The sequence below is a fragment of the Schistocerca americana genome, chromosome 6 (genome assembly GCF_021461395.2).
Source record: "Schistocerca americana isolate TAMUIC-IGC-003095 chromosome 6, iqSchAmer2.1, whole genome shotgun sequence".
In the NCBI taxonomy this organism is placed as follows: Eukaryota; Metazoa; Arthropoda; class Insecta; order Orthoptera; family Acrididae; genus Schistocerca; species Schistocerca americana.
The window spans coordinates 532,421,063-532,441,535 of NC_060124.1; the positions used below are offsets into that span (position 1 = coordinate 532,421,063).

The 20,473-nt window shown below is 43.7% G+C and overlaps 1 protein-coding gene across 1 annotated transcript in view; it reads left to right on the forward strand.

Annotated features, from left to right (window-relative positions):
• The window catches only part of LOC124620266, a 141,398-nt gene extending 130,688 nt beyond the window's left edge, over positions 1-10,710 (forward strand). The window contains exon 2 of the mRNA XM_047146934.1: positions 10,427-10,710. Coding sequence (XP_047002890.1) covers positions 10,427-10,710 — 284 coding nt within the window. The remainder of the gene's footprint in view (positions 1-10,426) is intronic.
• The last annotated feature ends 9,763 nt before the right edge of the window (positions 10,711-20,473 follow it).

Sequence of the window (20,473 nt, forward strand, 5' to 3'; positions counted from 1 at the left end):
CTGGTCAAACGTTGTTGTGATCCCTCGTATAAGGGGGAGAAATGCGTACCATCACGTTTCCGACTTTGATAAAGGTCGGATTGTAGCCTATCGGGATTGCGGTTTATCGTATTGCGACACTGCTGCTCGCGTTGGTCGAGATCCAATGACTGTTAGCAGAATATGGAATTGGTGGGTTCAGGAGGGTAATACGGAACGCCGTGCTGGATCCCAACGGCCTCGTATCACTAGCAGTCGAGATGAGAGGCATCTTATCCGCATTGCTGTAACGGATCGTGCAGCCACGTCTCGATCCCTGACTTAACAGATGGGGACGTTTGCAAGACGACAACCATCTGCACGAACAGTTCGACGACGTTTGCAGCAGCATGGACTGTCAGCTCGAAGACCATGGCTGCGGTTACCCTTGACGCTGCATCACAGACAGGAGCGCCTGCGATGGTGTACTCAGCGACGAACCTGGGTTCACGAATGGCAAAACGTCATTTTTCGGATGAATCCAGATTCTGTTTACAGCATTATGATGGTCGAATCCGTGTTTGGCGACATCGCGTTGAACACACATTGGAAGCGTGTATTCGTCATTGCCATATTGGGGTATCACCCGGTGTGATGGTATAGGGTGCCATTGGTTACACGTCTCGGTCACCACTTGTTCGCATTGACGGCACTTTGAACAGTGGACGCTACATTTCAGATGTGTTACGACCCGTGGCTCTACCCTTCATTCGATTCCAGCGAAACCCCACATTTCAGCAGTATAATGCAAACCGCATATTGCAGGTCCTGTGCGGGTCATTCTGGATACAGGAAATGTTTGACTGCTGCCCTGGCCAGCACATTTTCGAGATCTCTCACCAATTGAAAACGTCTGGTCAATGGTGGTCGAGCAACTAGCTCGTCACAATACGCCAGTCACTACTCTTGATGAACTGCGTTATCGTGTTGAAGCTGCACGGGCAGCTGAACCTGTAGACGCCATCCAAGCTCTGTTTGACAATGCCCAGGCGTATCAAGGCCGTTATTGCGGCCAGAGGTGATTGTTCTGGGTACTGATTTCTCAGGATCTATGCACCGAAATTGCGTGAAAATTTAATCACATGTCAGTTCTAGTATAATATATTTGTCCAATGAATACCCCTTTATCATCTGCATTTCTTCTTGGTAATTTTAATGGCCAGTAGTGTAATTTCCCAAGTATGACGGTGCTATATGTACCTTTCAAATTGGCGTTTGTAATGGGGGTGCGTTCATGCAGAGAGCTGTCATTGTTTCTTTCCACGGAAAACCAGAGCATCGCAGGTAGTTCCAGGCGATTGGAGAGTGTCAACGAAGGCCTGTCAGTGAACGAAAGCACTGCGAGTCGTTGTGCAAGGAGTGTCTCATCATCGCAACAAGGCCGAGCGCGCACATGTCCGATCTCCTGCACGCCGGCTGTGCGCAACTGTGATTCCTGCAGTGATGGAACGTGCGGACACTCTCATTCGAGGTGATGGACGGATCACAAACACCTCGCTACATGACTGGACGTCTGTTGGTAGTCCTCAAAGACTTGTGCCCACTGGGCTCCTCACCGCGTAACAGAAGACCATAAAGAGCACAGAAGGAACATCTGTGAGGAACTGGTTGCCCGTTACGAGGCTGATCGTGGCAGTTTGTTTGTAGAGCATCTCATAAAACAGGTTCTGACCGTTCTTCCTTATCCATTTCATAACCGGGGTCTCACACCTTCCGTGTTACGTCTGCTTGGCCCAGTGTAGTATGCACTCCTCGCGAAGCAATGGATGGACGATGAGGGAGTTTATGCAACACAACGTTGGCTCGAACGTCAACCATTAGAATGGTACCATGCGGCCATACGGACCTCGCAGCAGGCTGGCGTGGGTCTGTCACACGGAACGGAGATTATGTTGAAAAACAGCATCTTGTACCAAAAGAGTGGGAAATAATGTGGTGTACTTGAATTCCGAAAAAAAGGGATCCGCTTTCAGATAAAAGTTACATTACTTGTTGAACGCCTTGCGTAGTACACTAAAATTTAAATTAAGATTCTACCATAACGCTGTGTCTTCCATCATTTTTAGTATTGTACCAAATAGTTGAACATTAAGTGGAAACTCGTCCTCTCGAAACTCATTAATCCGGTATATTAATAATTTTTACTTATGGACCGTCTGACAGCAACTGAATAAAACACAATTTTAGTGCCATACGCGTTTCGCCTTTATTTTCTGCAAGGCATCATCAGTGACCTGGAATATGTACATATGTTAGCTATTTTATTTACATTTTTGTCATTGTGCCTATAGGTTATAAACAGTTCTGGTGGTTGGTATTTCCTATTAAGTAGTAATGTTTTGAACTGTACTTACAGGTTGCGTGGACAATTTCCTACATATTACAGACGGTCCATAAGTAAAAATTATTAATATACCATAATATTACACGCAACTGAGGAAGACAGGACTATAAAAGTTGAAGACATTAATCCGGATTTCAAAGGCACTTGGATTACATATGTGGTCAGATGAATACGAGACCCATGGGAAAAAAGTAGGTAAACTTTATTTAAAAAGTAATCGCCACAACTGTTCAAATATTTATCCCACTGTGAGAAAAATCGATCAACACCTTTGTGAAAAAAATGTTTGTAGTTGCGGTCACACACGGAACCGTGCATACGTCCAAGCGTTCGCCTCTTCGTCCAAAGTTAATCATAGGCTACGAAGGTCTCCCATGACGACTCCAAAAAAAATAAGGAAAACGCGTGGACAGAGATGGTGAAAATAGCGAAATAGGTTCAAATGGCTCTGAGCACTATGGCACTTATCATCTGAGGTTATCAGTCCCCTAGAACTTAGAACTACTTAAACCTAACTAACCTAAGGACATCACACACATCCATGCCCGAGGCAGGATTCGAACCTGCGACCGCGCGATTCCAGACTGTAGCGCCTAGAACCGCTCGGCCACTCCGGCAGGCAGTGAAAGTAACGGACATGGGTGCAGGCCTTATCGTGCAAAAGAATGATAGTGTATGTCAATTTCCTGGATATTTGAACTAGACATTGCACTTCAATTTTTGCGAAGTGTCCACGTACCGCTGTAAGTTAATTGCGGCGTCGTGTCCCAGCAAGTCAGTGATCAATTGTTAAGGAAATAGGTCAGCATGACTTCCCCGGAACTGGCGTGACTGTTATTTCGAGTACGATCAAAAATGTCGCGGGCGAACCACACACTTCCTCCACACAGTCCTATATCTGCCCATGAGATTTCCATATCTCTGGAACCCTGAAGAAACATATTCGTGGCCGTAGAGTTGCTTCGGAGGTGCACGCACTGTGTAGAACCTTGTTCTGTAGGCAACCACCAACGTTTTTCTGTGGAGACATTTACCGTCTTGGCTTTCAGTGAGAGAAATGTATTAACGTGGTAATTCCTTTGGCCAGTCGTTGTGGCCGAGCGGTTCTAGGTGCTTCAGTCTGGATCCGCGCGACCGCTACGGTTGTAGGTTCGAACCCTGCCTCGGGCATGGACGTGTGTGATGTCCTTAGGTTAGTTAGGTTTTAGGAGTACTAAGTTCTAGGGGACTGATGACCTCAGAAGTTTAGTCCCATAGTGCTCAGTGCCATTTCAACCATTTCTTCTAATTCCTTTTTAAATAATAAGCAGTTTAGCCCACCCAGTTTGCCGTGCGGTCTAACGCACTGCTCTCCGGCGGATTAGTGTCGAGGTCCGGTGTGTCGGCCAGTCTGTGGATGGTTTGTAAGGCGTTCTTCCATCTGCCTCGGCGAATGCGGTCTGGTTCCCCTTATTCCGCCTCAGTTACACTATGTCGGCGATTACTGCGTACACCATAATTACTCAATCACGCAAACATTGGGGTTAGACTCGTCTGGTGTGAAACGTTCCCGCGGGGTGTACTGGGGGCCAAACCACACAATAACCCTGGGTTCGCTGTGGGGCGGCCGTGGGGTGAGTGGACTGCTGTAGCCTGTTGTGGGGTTGTGTACCACTGAAGGCTACGGCAGGGACGAAGCCTCTCCGTCGTTTTTAGGTCGGCAGTTCAATTTAATACAATACCAGTTTACTTACTTTTTTCGCATGTCTCGTTTTCATTCGATTGCCTCTTACAGTGCAGTAACCGATGATCTGCAAACAATAGCGGCAGCAATAGACAACAAAAATTCATCAAATTAATGAAATTCACGGATTGTGACACGGATTCAGAAAACAACTTAATATTGAGTATCCCTTTAAGGTAATTCCGCCGTTGTTACTTGAGTGAAATGGCATGGATGAGAGGATAGGTGGTCGTGACAACGGTCTCAAAGTTAGATGCACTTCATAGAGAAGTGTTGAAAATGATATCGTTGAAGCATTTCCACACATTATAGGATGTTCAACACTTGCGTTAGTGACATAAATGACACTGACGCTGAGTACGGTATGATTACTAACGACGAAATTATCGCCGTTTATTAATCTGCATACAACAACAGCGATGATGCATTAGGTGACAAAGTTGTTGCTCAGTCTGAAGAGATTGTTACACATACAGAGGCAACAACGTAACTGTACAAAATGATTTTCGTAATTCGTGGAGCGGAAATTAAGCTGCGAGCTCAGGAGAATGGCTTTTGCGACAGAGAATACAGGCTTTTACACAACGATGGCGTAAGGCCACAGAACTCGATGGTGACCACTCTAGAGCCTGCCGTATAACTGTATATTATAAACATATTTTATGTAGTTCCTGGCAGCGACTGCTACCAATCGAAATTGTATCTGAAACTTCTTGTTATCGGTGTTGGCTCGTTTTCTGAAAGAAGATGAAAGAGTCGGTGTCTGTTCCTGGTTAGCGTTGTTTATAAATGGACATAGATATAAAGCAGATCGTCTGTCATTAATGTAATAAAAAAAATATAAAGTACTAGAGAAGCAGCGCTGTTAGCCATTGACTTACGCAAGCGACAAGTTTTTACTATGACAGCACACAAATCAGTTCATATTTAGAATAAAATGTTAAGGCAAACTTTTATTTAAATCTTTGTTTCCGTTGTAGTGATGAAGTAGCGGAGTCTGATAATTTCTGCAAATGTAATAAGTTCTAGTAGTATTCCAACAAGAAATGTTGCTAGAGTTTGCAAGCAGAATTTTGTCCGATACGGTCCACAAACAGTAACAAGGTAGTGTAAAACATGTATCATTACAAGCTATTTGTGCTGAAATATTAAAAAATTAATATCTTACTCATCACACCTAGAATAAAATTGTTAGGATACTATACCATGTACAAAATGGAACATGTAAAAGGAATGTGGTGCTATAGAAGAATGCTAAAGATGAAATTTGCAGATACAGCAACTAATGAAGAGATTGGGATTCGAACTGGGGGAAAAGAAATGTATGACACAACTTGACTGAAAGAAGGAATCTTTTGACATAACTTGAGTCATCGAGGTGGAAGAGAGAATTTCGGGGGTAAGAATTGTAGATGGAGATGAAGGCCTGAACAGAAAAAGCAAGTTCAAACAGATGTAGTTTGCAGTAGAGGTTTGCGGAAGAGAGACTAGCACGGAAAGCTTCGTTAAAGTAGTCTTCGGACTCCAAACCAGAACGACGACAAAAAACGTCTGTGGTCACGGACGTTCCTTCATTAGCTCCCCGTAAAGACATACTTAAGGTTCAGCAGGTTCAAGTGGATGTACGTTGCGGCAGTTATTCGGAGATGAAGCAGCTTGTGCGGGATACACAAGGTAGAGAGTTGCATTAAACCAGTCTGCGGAATTAAGACTAGAAAAAAACAAATACCAAAAAGCGTGAGAAAATCACCAAGCAGTGCAGTGATTATTGCACTGTCCCGTCACATTAATGTGACCGCCTGTCAAAAGCCTAAATATCCTCCTTTTGCAGCACGGATCACTGAGAGACATAGAGGAAGAGGGTTGGTGAGTTTCTGGGAGGTACCGTGTGGGATGTGGAGCCATCACAACTCCATTGCTGTGGCCGGCTATGCTAGGTTTCTCGGTTGAGAATCCATGCCGCTACCACTGCGATCAAAGTGGTCACACGTATTCTCTGTTGAGCTTAAATATGGGTAGTCTCGTGGCCAGGGGAGTACGATAAACTTATTCTGGTGCTCTTCGAACCAAGTGATTACACTGTGAGCTGTGTGACACGTTGCATTATCCTGCTGGTAGATGGGATCGTGCCCGGAGTTAGGAACAGTGAATAGGAGGCCGACATCGTGCCCAAGGATACAAGCAGACTTGTGTTGATCTATTGTGCCTTCCAGAATGGCGAGATCACGTAGGTAATTCCATTAAAACATTCCCCATGCCCTAAAGCCCACTCCTGGTTGCAGGTCGTTTGCTTTCAGACGTTATGCGCCAAAGGGCTTCTGTCTGATAGAGCATATAAAATGGTTTGCTTGAAAAGGCCCCCTGTCGCCACTCAGTGGACGTACAGTTGTAATGCTGGACTCCAGATTCCATCCTTCATCGCTGATGAACAGCAGTCAGCATGGGTGTATGAATCAGGCACCTGCCGTGGGGGCCTATACGCAGCAACGGTCGCTGACCGGTCTTCGGGGAGACAGGGTTAGTAGCCGCTTATGTGGGAGGTCAGTTGGTCAACAGGTGCACGTCTATTCGCCCTTACTTGCCTGCGCAGCCGTTGTTCGCCCCTGTCACCTATGGCCCTTGGTTGCTTCGGCGCCTATTTTGGAAAGAGCCATTTTTCCATGCACGGTATACCTGAACCATGATGGCACGCGGATAGCTTACAAACTTAGAGATTTCGGAAATGCTTCCAAGCCGGACACTGTGGCCGAGCAGTTCTAGTCGCTTCAGCCCGGAACCGCGCTGCTGCTACGGTCGCAGGTTCGAATCCTGCCTCGAGCATGGATGTGTGTGATGTCCTTGGGATAGTTAGGTTTAAGTAGTTCTAAGTCTAGGGGATTGATGACCTCAGATGTTAAGTCCCATAGTGCTTGGAGCCATTTGAACCATTTGAACATGAATTGCTTCCACCCATGGCACGAAGCGACAGCACTGTTTGCCACGTCCCCCAGACACTCTTTTCATATCTAGCACCTGCTCTTGCTACCATTGACCGTCTGTGAGTAATTATTGCACGTTGACGTCAAATTTAGGGGGTGGTCACATTAACGTGATTTGACTGTGAAAGTTCTAGTAGAATACGGATCGTAAATGTTGTGACAGAGTGCAACGAGAATCTAGCCTGATACCGTTCGTAATAAACGTACTGGCACTAATCGCTGAAAATTCGTATCACCTTAAAATACTGGAAAAAACATTCTTTCAAAAAGTGAAGGAAGCTGGATTACAAGTAAGTGATGAGAAAACAAAATTCATGAGAGTAGAAAGAAATTGCAAAACAAAAGACGGGAAATCTTCTGATCGATAATCACATATTTGAAGAGGTAGATGAGTTCAAATGTCTGGAGGTTGTAGTAAACAAAAAAAAAATTATAAACAAGACCTAGAGGCGAGGATCATGCTGCATCCAGAGCATCATACTCACTCACTGAACTGCTGTCATCTAAAATTTTTTCAAGGTCAGCCACAGTAAGAATATGTAAAACCATAATCAGCACGGTGTACCTATATGGGGGAGAAATGTGGAGAATAGATAAATACACGGAGAGAAAGATAAAAGTTTTTGAAAATAAAATCCTGTGAAAGATATTTGGACCAATCTTTGAGGGAGGAGAATGGCGAAGAAGAAAGAATAGGGAGCTATAGAACGAACCAGATGTAGTTGCAGAAGCCAAGACAAAAAGACTGAGATGGGCCGGCCACGCCTATAGACAAGAGGAGGGATCAGAGAATAAGCTGGAAGGATGAAAACCTCTAGGCAGACCGAAAATGAGATGGGGAGACCAGGTTGCCAACGTTCTCCTGGTATTGGGGACAAGGAAAGAAGATGGCGAAGACAGAGCACTGTGGAAGGGGCTACTTCACGAGACCATAAACCGACTGCGTTTTGTGGGGTCAGGAGAGTAAGAGAGTAAGGGTACCGTTTGTAACAGTAAGCCGGAATTATAAAACACTTATAGTCGCAATGTGTGCCGAAATATTTGAAAATCTATATTGTTATCATCATACGTAGAAAAAAAACTCTAGGGATATAACGCAATGTTTAAAAATGGCACATTATGAAAGGAAGACTGATTGATATTTGGAAATTTAGTGGTATGGAAGAAGTCTGAAGTTCAGATGGGTAGTTAGAGCAACTAACTAAGAGATAATTAATCGAATTAAGGAAAAAGAAATTTACAGCACAACTTGACAGAAAGAAGGGGTCGGTTGATAGACGTCCTTAGTCATAAAGGTAGCAGAACGAATGGTGGGGATAAATAACTGTTGAGGCAGACCAAGGCCTGAGTACGGTAAGGAAGTTCAAGTTGATGTAGGTTGCAGCAGAGATTCGCACAAGACGGACTAACGTGGAGAGCTGCATGAGAACGGTGTCCAGAATGAAGACCACAACAACCACAACCACAAGAATGCATGTGCTCACACACGTTATTTACCATTGGGCACGCCATGAGTACATATGTAAGGCATCAGGAATTCGTGAATTTGACAAAGGAGGTAATAAGTGGGGTCAAAATTGTGCAGTGAGACTGTGAGCGACGTGTGGGTGCTATTCTGTCATTCTGCGCAACGGATTAATCTGAGATGTACCCTTTACCCTGTGGTTCCTGTCAGATGCAATTTCCACCCTCACACTATTACAGAAGACAGACAGACGCTCCTAACGTTCTAAAGAGAAATGCCTGAAAAACTTTCAGCAATAAATATCTTCTGGAGTCTTCCGCTGTAAGGAAATGACACAAAAATTCACAAAATTTCTTATGTAACTACTGGGATACTTGGGTACTGGAATAGTGCTAGTTAGTGCAAGAAAAACATGAAACTAACGAAAATTGTTATTTAATTTGCAAAAATTCTGAGTAATCACAATGGCACTTTTAGTTATGAATTGAACAAGTTATTTCCGGGCTCTTTTCAGAATGTGAAGTTACCTCTTAACGATAGGATCCGCTAATGAAATTCCTATACAAAGTTTAAGATTGTTATTGACATGGCAGAATGGCTGAGAGCTGCGCCTACTCAACTTGAATAATTATCGGTTAGAATGTTGTTAGGTACAGTCGAGGTTGTCGCGTGTGAAATGCAGTAAAGTGTACTGTTGTGGAGGAAATATGGGGCTCGCAAGAGCTGTAGCGCACAATACGGTAAGCTGTGATGTCTCCTGTCTGCGCCGCTCGCTGTTGACAAATAAGATAACTCTCGTTCTGTGTGAATTGACCATCACCAATCAAACTCTCCCTACGCCTAGATGAAGTCAAGGACTCCTATTCAACCCTAGTCTAACTATCGGCGTGGTACACTGGTCAGATAACCAGTCCACCGCAATGCCACTCAAAAATTCGTTTGCAGGTGCCTAACTAAAACTGTCTGTTCACACCACACAATAAGTGTGGCAGCCAACATAGTTGTTGTTGTTGTGGTCTTCAGTCCTGAGACTGGTTTGATGCAGCTCTCCATGCTTCTCTGTCCTGTTCAAGCTGCTTCGAACAACACTTAATCGGAAGGACTCAATATAGAGTCGCACTCCGATTTGCTCTCGACAGAGGTGCTCTCCCAGTGAAGTACTGAGGAGAGACTTGTTCCTCACTCTTTGAGTACACGTACAAGCGCACACGCTCTCGTTATGTGTTCTCGCTCAAAGACCGACAACGGAACGGCCCCTCTCCACACCAGACGTGAAGGGGTATATCTTCCAGTCTCTCCCATTACACCTTCAGCTCAAGGTGTCAGGAATATCGCCTGCCAATCAGCATTGCTCTTCTAAAACGGGAGAATGACGTTTCGTTTAAGGCGACCAATCTGGAAATCTTGGTGCGCACTTGCGATTTACTAGTTATTTGCATATCGTTCACATGAATTCATACAACATTGACTTTATCTGATCGAGTTTGGGATCAAATGAAACGTCCTGATGTGCGGAATATGACTGTGAGGGCGGAGTATGTAAGCAATGAAGGTCAGGAGACCACGACGTCTTACAAGACAAAGCGGTAAATACAGTGAGCATATTACAGACGGTGAGATGAAGTGATTTGCACAGGATGGAGCCGCTTCAAAGTAGTCTTCAGACTAACAACAAGCTTGAAAACCATTAAGCAGGCAGAGCTTCTGTGATGTTTTCGTCTTGTATTAATCCATACCTTGACTTGATCCGCATCAATGAAGTTTCTCCTTCTCGACTATAGCTAAGGTACATGATGGTTGAATGGTGACTGAATGAGTGAGTGAATGCATGCATTCGTGGAGGTTGCCACGCAGCTACCAACCTGCCTAACTGGGACGCGCGCTTTGCGATGCCGCAGGTGGTGAGCCGCCGGTGCCACCGCGCCACCACCCCTTCCCCACGCCGTCGACGGCTGCGGCAGTGACGCCGGCCGGCCGCGACCTCGTCCCCACCGCAGGAGACGGCGGCCTCGTTAAGACGCACCGCAGGCGCTCCGCCGACGAGGAGAACGACATTCGCTGCCGGGACTTCACCGAGGGCAACCCCGAAGACAACAGCCTCCGGTCGCCCTACTTCCCCAACACCTACCCCAACAACACCAACTGTGTGCGCATCCTAGACGGTAAGCGGCCTTTTTGCTGAGCTTTCGTAATGTACGCATAAGAATCAGACATCTAACCTTATATATATCTTAATTTCTAATGTCAAGTTCAAGTAGTCTGCTCGCGCACGCATGCAGTGTGTTGAAAGTAGCCTTGGATGTCTGCTGGCTGAATCGTGTTCAAAATTTGTATATAGCCACGATTTCCCCACAATGAGCGAAGGGTATGCAGATACATTATCATAAGGCAGCTACCAGTCCTTCTTGTCCCATCTCTCAAGCTGTTCGCAGCTAGCATCTTCCCTCAACCTCCTCAAAACATCGCAGCAAAATTTTCTTGTGGTTAGAATTATAGTAATACCTTCAGCTGCTGACGGGCGCTGATATGTATCAACGAGGGCTGTTGAAAATGTGTGCCACGACCAGGACTCGAACCCGGGATCTCCTGCTTATACAGCAGACGCTCTATCCATCTGAGCCACTCAGGGCACAGAGGACAATGCGACTGCGGGGACTATATCGCGCACGCCTCCCGCGAGACCCACATTCTCACCTTGTATGTCCACACACTACGTTCGTAGTGTCCCACCTCAACACACTCATTACTCGTGGAAGACATTCTTACCAAGTGTCGTAAGAGTTCGAGGAACATGTGTGCATCCGCATAGAAGAAGGAGGTCATGACCGGTATTGCCAGAACTATATACTTACAGGGATACGGTGTCTGTTCTTTCGGATATGTCCGAAAGAACAGACGCCATATCCATATAAGTATATATTTCCAGTGGTTGTCTAACCGCGTGGAATAAATTCCTTATGGAAAAGTCAATGAACTGCCAAAAATTAACGTTATTAGGACTGAAACTGACATGCAGACCGCAGAACAAGTTAATACTTTTAAATATTTGGGGGACAGTATTACGGACGGGAAAACAATGAAGTACAAAATAGATTTCTGTGGAACTGTACTGAGAATACTGGGGAAGGAAGTCCACAGAGATATACTCTCCAAAATTTCTATAGGGTTATTGCTATACCAGCACTGCTGTATGGATGCGCAAACTAGACCCTTAAGAAGGGAGATGAAAAGAAAAAAGCAGCATATGAAATGAATTTTCTTAGATACATGACTCGATGCCATCTGATAGATAAAAAGAGAATGAACTGAATATGCAAGACACAACTCAAATAGTAGAACAATATCAGTTAATATGGAAATAATATAGACTTTTTGCAAGATACTAGAATCACTAAAGTCATAAAAAAATTACAAACTATGACGCGAAAGATGAAAACCAATGAAAAGATGGAGTGACCAATTTTGAAGGAGATGGAACGGACCCCATGGTAACTCATGGTCAAGCAATTTTAGAATAATAAAGCAGCCAAAATGTCTTACTTATGTCACCATTCGTAATGGTAAGGATAATCGACTTGACAAGGGAGATGTTACAGCAGGTCTATGACTGCATTATAATATGTGATTTAAACATAAGTTTTATGGTAATCAAAACCACTGTTAAGTTTGGACTGTGTAGACCAATGTGTTTCTCTTATATGTAGTGTTGCACAGCCACCTCTTTGTCTTAAGGGCGACCCACAATTAATCTCAACACAAGCCAATTAAATTGAAATGTCATCACATGTTGTTATAATGATGAACACTTACGTTCAACACTGTAATTCGTACAAAACTGCACTCCAATTATGAACGACACGGTTGAAGCTCTTTTTCTCTTTCACTCAGTTTTAATTGAAAATATAAGATCTCCCATATTGGCGATAGTAACGTTTTTTTTCTTTTTTTTTCCTGATGGTCCACCTGCAATGCGGGCGACAGCCACTAATTCGTCCTTTCGTACTCCTTTCACCACGCGGCTTCAACAATGACTCACTACAAAGGATTGTGGATGCCTTACACATTGGCTTGATGTTCCTGCGAACTAGACACTTTTTCTGGCAACAGAGAGGATGGTATCTTCCATTGTGAATACTGGTGTTTTCTTTCAGGATCGTACCAGTACACCCATGATTGATTAGCAGCTATGACCGTGCACAGGAAATTTGGGTCATCTTGAACTATAGTTGCAGTTCATCGCTCAACTCGACCAGACGATCACGCTGGTGGAGGTTCAAAAGACGTTCATTTCAACAGCTACAATACGTCGGTATGCGTATAAGATTCCAAGGATTTCAGAAAGATCACAGATAGTCTGCCTTCTGACTTTCAGGACGACTTCACGCACTTACACGATCTTCTTCAGAGCTGTGCACGATGGGTCGGCTTGTCTGTTACCCTCCACAGACTCCAGACCGTCTTTAAATTTCTTAAGCCATTCATAGTCTCTTGCTTGTCTCAAAGTTTGCTCGACCTGCCGCGGGTTACAGCTGCAGTTATACAGAGCGTGAAACAAAACTTTAAGTAGATCCTCCGTTCCTTCGAGTCAGCAATTTCGTAATTCGCAGGCGCAGTGGAACATGGTGAATGTTCGCACTGGTGCACTCACAACGACTCCTCTTGTGAGACTGGCAGTTGGAATGATATGACCAGGCGCACACAGCCACGTAAAGCTTATACTCCTGTTTGTTTAGATGTAATATTCAAAATGTCGGAAACTGCTATGCTACTGTGTTCTGAGGAAATAAATGAGTATATCCATTACAAATGGTTTTCACTATTTAATACGGAGCGATACATTGATAAGAATTACAGGGAATTTAAGAGAGTTCAGATTTATTTTCACACACTTTAAAGGAGTTGCACATCACTCCGTCTGGTCAATCTGACAACATCTAAGCGATAGTATACTTCACACCATACATTCTGCAGCATTTTATGTGGAGTCACCGACGCAAGAGCTTCAGAAAACGCGCATTGAGTTCTGTAGTTGTTTTCGGTGGAGGAGACGCATGCCCCATAGAAAGAAATCAATGTGGGTCAGATCTGGAGCTTTAGGCGGCCGAGAGCAGAAAACAGAGTTGTCATAGGCAGTACGACCGATCCAACGATTTGGAAAACATTGATTTCAAATGTACGAACCTCCAAATCCAAAGGCGTGGGTGTGCCATTTCCTGAGAGATTTAATCCACGGCGTCCGTGTCAGTATGTGGCATCATATATAAGTCAAGCATGTCCAGGTAAATGTTTTTTTTTTTTTTTTTGGTACCCCTATTCACTCTGATGCTGCAAGCAGTCCATTATGAAATGAACTGGACAGGGCCGCGGCGTGCCTGCAAAGCTACCGCGATCCACAGTCGAAGCTCGCTGACATCTGACGGATCAAAACAGTGACTTCTCTGATTATACACAGCTCGTCCCTTCAAGCGCTCTTGCGGTGCCATTGGTTTCATCCTAAAGATCTTAAAAGTATCCATGGACTGTGCGATAAACTCTCACACACTTAGCGCACTAGAGACACCAAGCACTAGCGTTTTGGGAGACATTGGAACAATTGTCGAATCTATTCCCAGCACAAGGAAACCAACCCATCCTTAATCACAAAAAATTTAGGGAGGTATTCTTCTCATTAACCATGTTTCAAAACAATTTTATAGATGTTGCGCATTGCGCTGCTACAGCTGTTTATTCTTTGAGGTGTGTGCAGATCAGAACCTAAGCTCATGAGATTAAAGTGCATTAAATCTCATCATCGACGACGCTAATTGAGCATCATCAAGTGGATATGTTGTAGCATAGGTAAACATTACTACATTTTATCGTCACTCTAAGATAAAACATTTAAGGATCAGACCGAGCGAGGTGGCGCAGTGGTTAGACACTGGACTCGCATTCGGGAGGGCGATGGTTCAATCCCGCGTCCGGCCGTCCTGATTTAGGTTTTCCGTGATTTCCCTAAATCACTCCAGGCAAATACCGGGATGGTTCCTCTGAAAGGGCACGGCCGACTTCCTTCCCCATCCTTCCCTAATGCGATGAGACCGATGACCACGCTGTCTGGTCTCCTTCCCCAAACCATCCAACCAACCATTTAAGGATCTGTTCCAGATTTGAGTACTCAGAAGTACATGGAGAATAATGTAGTGTTCTGCACATATCAAACCAAGAGCAGTGATCTTTAGCTAATCTTAGGATACACTGAGCTAAACATTCTGAAGCGATTCCCTTAAGGTGTGATGTAGGATGTCCTTGCCTGTCTCAATTTTTTCCTGTGCAAGCTTTAGCAGTGATTCATTCATTGCTCAGAGTAGTAGCACACAAACCTCCAAGTGCCAGACACTCAGACCGGTACAAAAAAAACGTTGTATGCCGATAGAGTATCAACAAAAAATTTGATTTAGTCGTACTATGAGCTGTCGGCCAGCACAACTGGTGTAAATTTGAATTAAAAGTAACACCAGAACTACGGAGCACAGGAAAAAAATAACTTGAAGTAACTAACATGTATAGCTTCCGTGGGGAAGTTGGGACAGCATTAGGTCGTCTTACCAAGGGCCCTGGGTTTAAACCCCGATAAAGAATGTTTTTAATGTGTTTTGGGTGAAAGTGATATATGGGACTTAAAATACTTCCGCACGTGTGATGCAATTGTTTCTTTATTCTACTGTCCCGACCGTTTCTGTTTATTCTGTGAATCTACGAATGTACCAGCCGCTCCATTACCAGTGGCGTTTGTTCTGTCGCACATGGCCGACAGAACACCACACCTATTTACGGATGTGTGCTCTACAGGTTTGCTACTTTCAAATAACGAATCGGAAACAGACACCTAAAAGAAAATTGCTACAAACACCGAAAAGTAATTTTACATATCAGGAAAGTATTTTCCAATGTAAAGGATCCAAGTGCAAACAGTCCAAACAAATTGACATCAAAGGGGGGTTTGAAGGCAGGACTTTTGGTACACCGACCTTACGCTCTACCAACATTTTTTATCTCATTTTGTTCGTTATGGTTCAATGCGGGCGTCCCATGACACCCGTTCAAGTTAATCATTTATTCATAAACTCAGTTTTCCCTTATTATTATTTTTACGGGGGGCAGCTAACCCTCTGACCGAACATGCTGAGCTACCGTGCCGGCACCAACTCAACCAAGCGAGATCTGCTAGTCAAACATTCGCAGATACCTTATCCTACCCTCTGTCGTTCTGGCGTTACTTTTATTACCCTTTACGCATGTACTACTGGACGACAGCACGTAGCCCGAACTAAAGCGGTGTTTTGGTTGATACTCTAGCGAAACAATGGTTGGTACTGATCGGAGTGTGTGCATCTGGAAGTCTGGGTGTAAGCGAAGCTGAATCATTTCTTTATTTGACAGGAGACATTGAGGCGAACTTTTTCTGAAAACGTGTGAATCCCACTCAGACGCGTAAGGCAAGCATGTTGGTCTGCTATAAAACTAAGTTCGTGAAAGTCATGTAAATGGTGCGATATCCATTCCTTAAGTCTCCGTGTCTGTTGTTATTGAAGTGTTGGCATAAGAGCCAACACTGTGTTGCTAGAGGAGGCCGAAATGCACGCTTATAAGCTCACGCAGATTGGCGTGAGGTCTGGAACAAGGTAAAGTAATTATCCTATAAATAAAAGAACGTAGTTCTTGGAATACTTAACTTTAATCCACAATTGGAGAACATCTCTCGTTACTGTACAAGCTTCACAATATTAATCATCAAATGCTATGGCGCCTTGCTAGGTCGTAGCAAATGACGTAGCTGAAGGTTATGCTAACTATCGTCTCGGCAAATGAGAGCGTAATTGTCAGTGAACCTTTCCTAGCAAAGTCGGCTGTACAACTGGGGCGAGTGCTAGTACGTCTCTCTAGACCTGCCGTGTGGTGGCGCTCGGTCTGCTATCACTGACAGTGGCGACACGCGGGTCCGACGTATACTAATGGACCGCGGCCGATTTAAAGGCTACCACCTAGCAAGTGTGGTGTCTGGCGGTGACACCACAGTTATCATAAAATTCGAGTGTCTTACTGAGCTACTAGCCGTAATAGTTAATCCTTTCGTTGCTGATAGGATACACATGCCTATTAAAGCCAAACGCAGTTTTGAGAGTTGGGACATCTATGTTTCATGCCTGTCTAGTGCTAACAAGTAGCGAGAGGCTTTCAGAACCCCGAGAAAAAACCATGAGGTGGATACATAGAAGGCTGCGCGAGCGATCAAATGGGATGACATGTGTTAATAGTGTGTCTGTTTCACGGAAATGAGATGAAATCACCATCTTACTTATTCCACGAATGTCCTAAGTAACTAATTGTTTTGAAGAGTACCACGCACCACAGTAACTCTGCGGGTTACTACATCATTTATATGTAGTGGGTCGTATATTCTCCAGAAAACTTCATAGAACGTAAAAAATACTTCGTGTGTCGTGTCTCAAAGCCAACTTCCAATGTTACGTTGAAATCTTGTGTGTAATATTTCATGTCTTTCGTTGTCATGAGAGTAAATGCGTTTTGCTACTGATTCTTTGTATTTTTTCCGCAATTGACATTGTGATAAAATCGTTCTAAAATTAAAAATTTCACTCTGAAACTCCTAGGTTCACATGAAATCATTGATCTCGTTAGGTTCACGGAACACGTGTCAAACTTCATCGATTTTCAAAGTCACTCAGCATAAAATATTTTTTGTAGTGAAAGTGTGTTATTTATCACAAATAAAGACAGTTTTTGATCTTTTGTTTTCAAATAGCTGCAAAATAAATTTCATCATCTAAGGTTAATGACTTACACATTGGATAGGAGACTGATAAGGTTATACTTTCTTTTTGTGTCTTTTGTCGTTCCTTGTGAAGTGAAATAATTACATCATTAGTTCTAAGGGTAAGATAACTATCGATTAATGTCCAATACACGACAAGATCAGTACAGATGGCGGCGCAGCGTAGGTTGATGGCTGTGGGCGGGTTGGGAAAGCAGGTTATGAGCTACACAACTTAGAAAAAGTCTAGGAACGATGTACTTAACCCCTTTACATTAATTCTGCTAACTTATTTCGATAGAGGAGCACATTCTGCCAGACAGGTGCGTCCGGGAACGTAGCTTGTAGCAGGCGACAGAGATGAGCCTAGTAGTATTGAATATAGTGCCGAGAAAGTGAAATGATACTCTTACATACGTAGGGCAAGGCACACGTAATATGCAGTCAGAGAGACCATAACGTCCTAATTTCTAATAAGCTCACTGTTGCGACCCCGAGTAGAAATCTCGGTCGCATAAGCTACACATCAGGCGCAAAAGATGACGGGGATTGCATATACGAAAGGCGGAACAAGTTCGTCAGGGTTCCAGTGACACCTGCAGAGGTCGCCAACGGCCAGGAACTCGTTGCACGTCACCCATGACGTACAGCCAGTAGCAAAGCACTATAGTATTACTCCAGGCGGAGGCACGCCCAGACGCTTAGATGGAGAGTTCGTGTAATCCAACGGAGAGTTATGCAGTACAGAGGCTCTTCTAGTGTGTCTACAGCTGTTGTCGATCCAGCTCCCAGCCATAATGTGCTTATGGTCGAGGTAGGGTTGACGCTCTTCCGCAGTGTTAAAAACAGAGTAGAGACCTCTCTCCAGTTTCAACAGTTCATTGACCCAGGACCATGAGGCATTTATTAACAAATCTGTCACAGTTGCAAAACAAATGTTTGTTACTTGTTTCGAACCATCTGGTTCGTTCTCAAGCATGGCCTGATGAGGCTGCACTGAAAGTGCTTGGTCTTAACAACAAACGTCAAAACAGCAATACATGCTTCATAAAGTGTTCACAGATGATTGGCACAATCAAAATGTGCATAATTAGCAAGTCAGAGTTTGAGTCTGAGGTTGATTCTGAGTTGCTAAACAGACACATGTACATTGCAACAGCCATCTGCGAACGTTTTATAAAGCATGTACTGACATTTTGATGTCTGTTGTCATGTTTTTAAGACCAGGCACTTGAAGTGTCGTCTCAGTTGGCCAGGCTTGAGAACAAATCAGCTGATTCTAAAATAGTCACCAAACATGAGCACTGCCATGGTGAAAGATTTGTTAATAAGTGCTTCATGGAAGAATAGAGACTGCATAGTGTAATTGGACTTTTTCGGTTTTGCAATGCACACACATCGGAAGTTAAGTACTTTAGTTATATTAATAACAGTGTGTCTCTGGAACAGTGAATTGTAATCATTACGGTTGCTATGATTTTAGAATGCTTTACTGAAGTTATGAATAGCGCCGAGGCACACTGACATCAGAACAGTACATGGTTGATATCGTACCTGACAAGACCCGAATCACAACATCTATTGGAATGAGGCTGACCAGGCTAGTGGTGAACCAGGTCGGGGATACTCGAGAAAGAAAAAATCCAATGTCAAAATTTTTAGAATGACAAGTAACTACATTTTGTCCACGTTCGTTGAAACTGCTAATCTTGACCCATCTTCAGTACAAAAGACATGCAGGAAAACTTTAACAAATTCAATGAAAAAGAAAGGAAAGAGATTCTTAAAAAAGCAAAGGACTTCTTTACTGTTATTTTCTTGAAAAACGAAGAAGTAGGAGACCTGTTTTGTGCTCTGCAGATCATTATGCCAGAAGATCCATTACCGGCCCATTTTTCTGCTTGCCTCATACAAAATTATGCTGATTAGAGAAAGCATCATTTTTCCCCCTTATATTTGGTATGACAAATCCCATGCGCTTTCGAGAAGGACGAATTTTCGCTTTAACATTTCCTCTGAATCGGCTCACCCTGGCACTTAAGCTTTAGTGAGTAATGTGAGGTCTTACATTCGTAAATACGATATCGGCTCGGTTTCCATACCATAAACAGAAGGGAAAACCAAACAAGAGCCGATAATTACTCATCTTGTGCAAAATTGCCGAAATAGACTGCCAGCGTTATTTGAAGTGTGTTTTATACAAGGCTTAATAGTATCTTCCGAGTACAAGTACTTCTAATTAAGGCTCGTAACTGCATAAGGTGTTTGGTCATCCTTTTGTCAGAGTATTTAATAATTTATATTTTCGTTGTAACGATTTGCAGCTTAACACTGCTACACTCCTACGGACGAGTTTGCTGGGAGTGGCCAAGAAAAGTCGCATATCTGCTGCTAGTTGCGGATTTCCTGTACTGGCGGCAAGGGCAGTTTCAGGCAAGTTGCAGAGTTAGTGTGTTGGGCAGGTAAAAGTTGGGAGTTAATGTGAACAGGGACTTGGATAGGATGGGGAAGGCGATAATCGATGTGAGGGAACCACAGGAAGGCGGAAAGTCGGTCTGACCACGGGGGCGCCCCGACTACTCTTTTCTGCACTTCTGGGAAACTGTCTCCCGTTCTATCGACCATTTCGCCATTTCCTTTTGTGTAACTTTGCTGTTAGCTCTGACCAGGTAACACCATCGTCTCCTGGCTCTCTCACTTTCTTCATACGTCGGTGGCTTGATACAACTCATGCGGCATTTCATCTAGATTGCCAATATTTTTAATATTGACTGTCAGTGTCTCTGATTCATCCACTACACTACACTAACATTTAAAGGAACCTTCAAATGATTATACAGTTCTTTCTCCGACGTCAGTTGCCGTGCCATCTCCAGTCTAACTGATGATATTATCTGATGTTTATTCTTACTTTTCCTTAATACTCCTTTCATATTCAAATTTTGTTCCTACAAAATTATGATTGTGCGTGTTTTTCTTTCACAGTTTCTTGAAGACATACCCGCATAGTTGTCTTTAATTATGACACTGTGTTGAAATCGTATTATCCTCTGCTTCAGACTGTCAAATTTTCTTCAGTAACTTTCTTCCTCTAAGAGGGCTTTCTTTTATTTTAGTTTCTTTTGTGCTA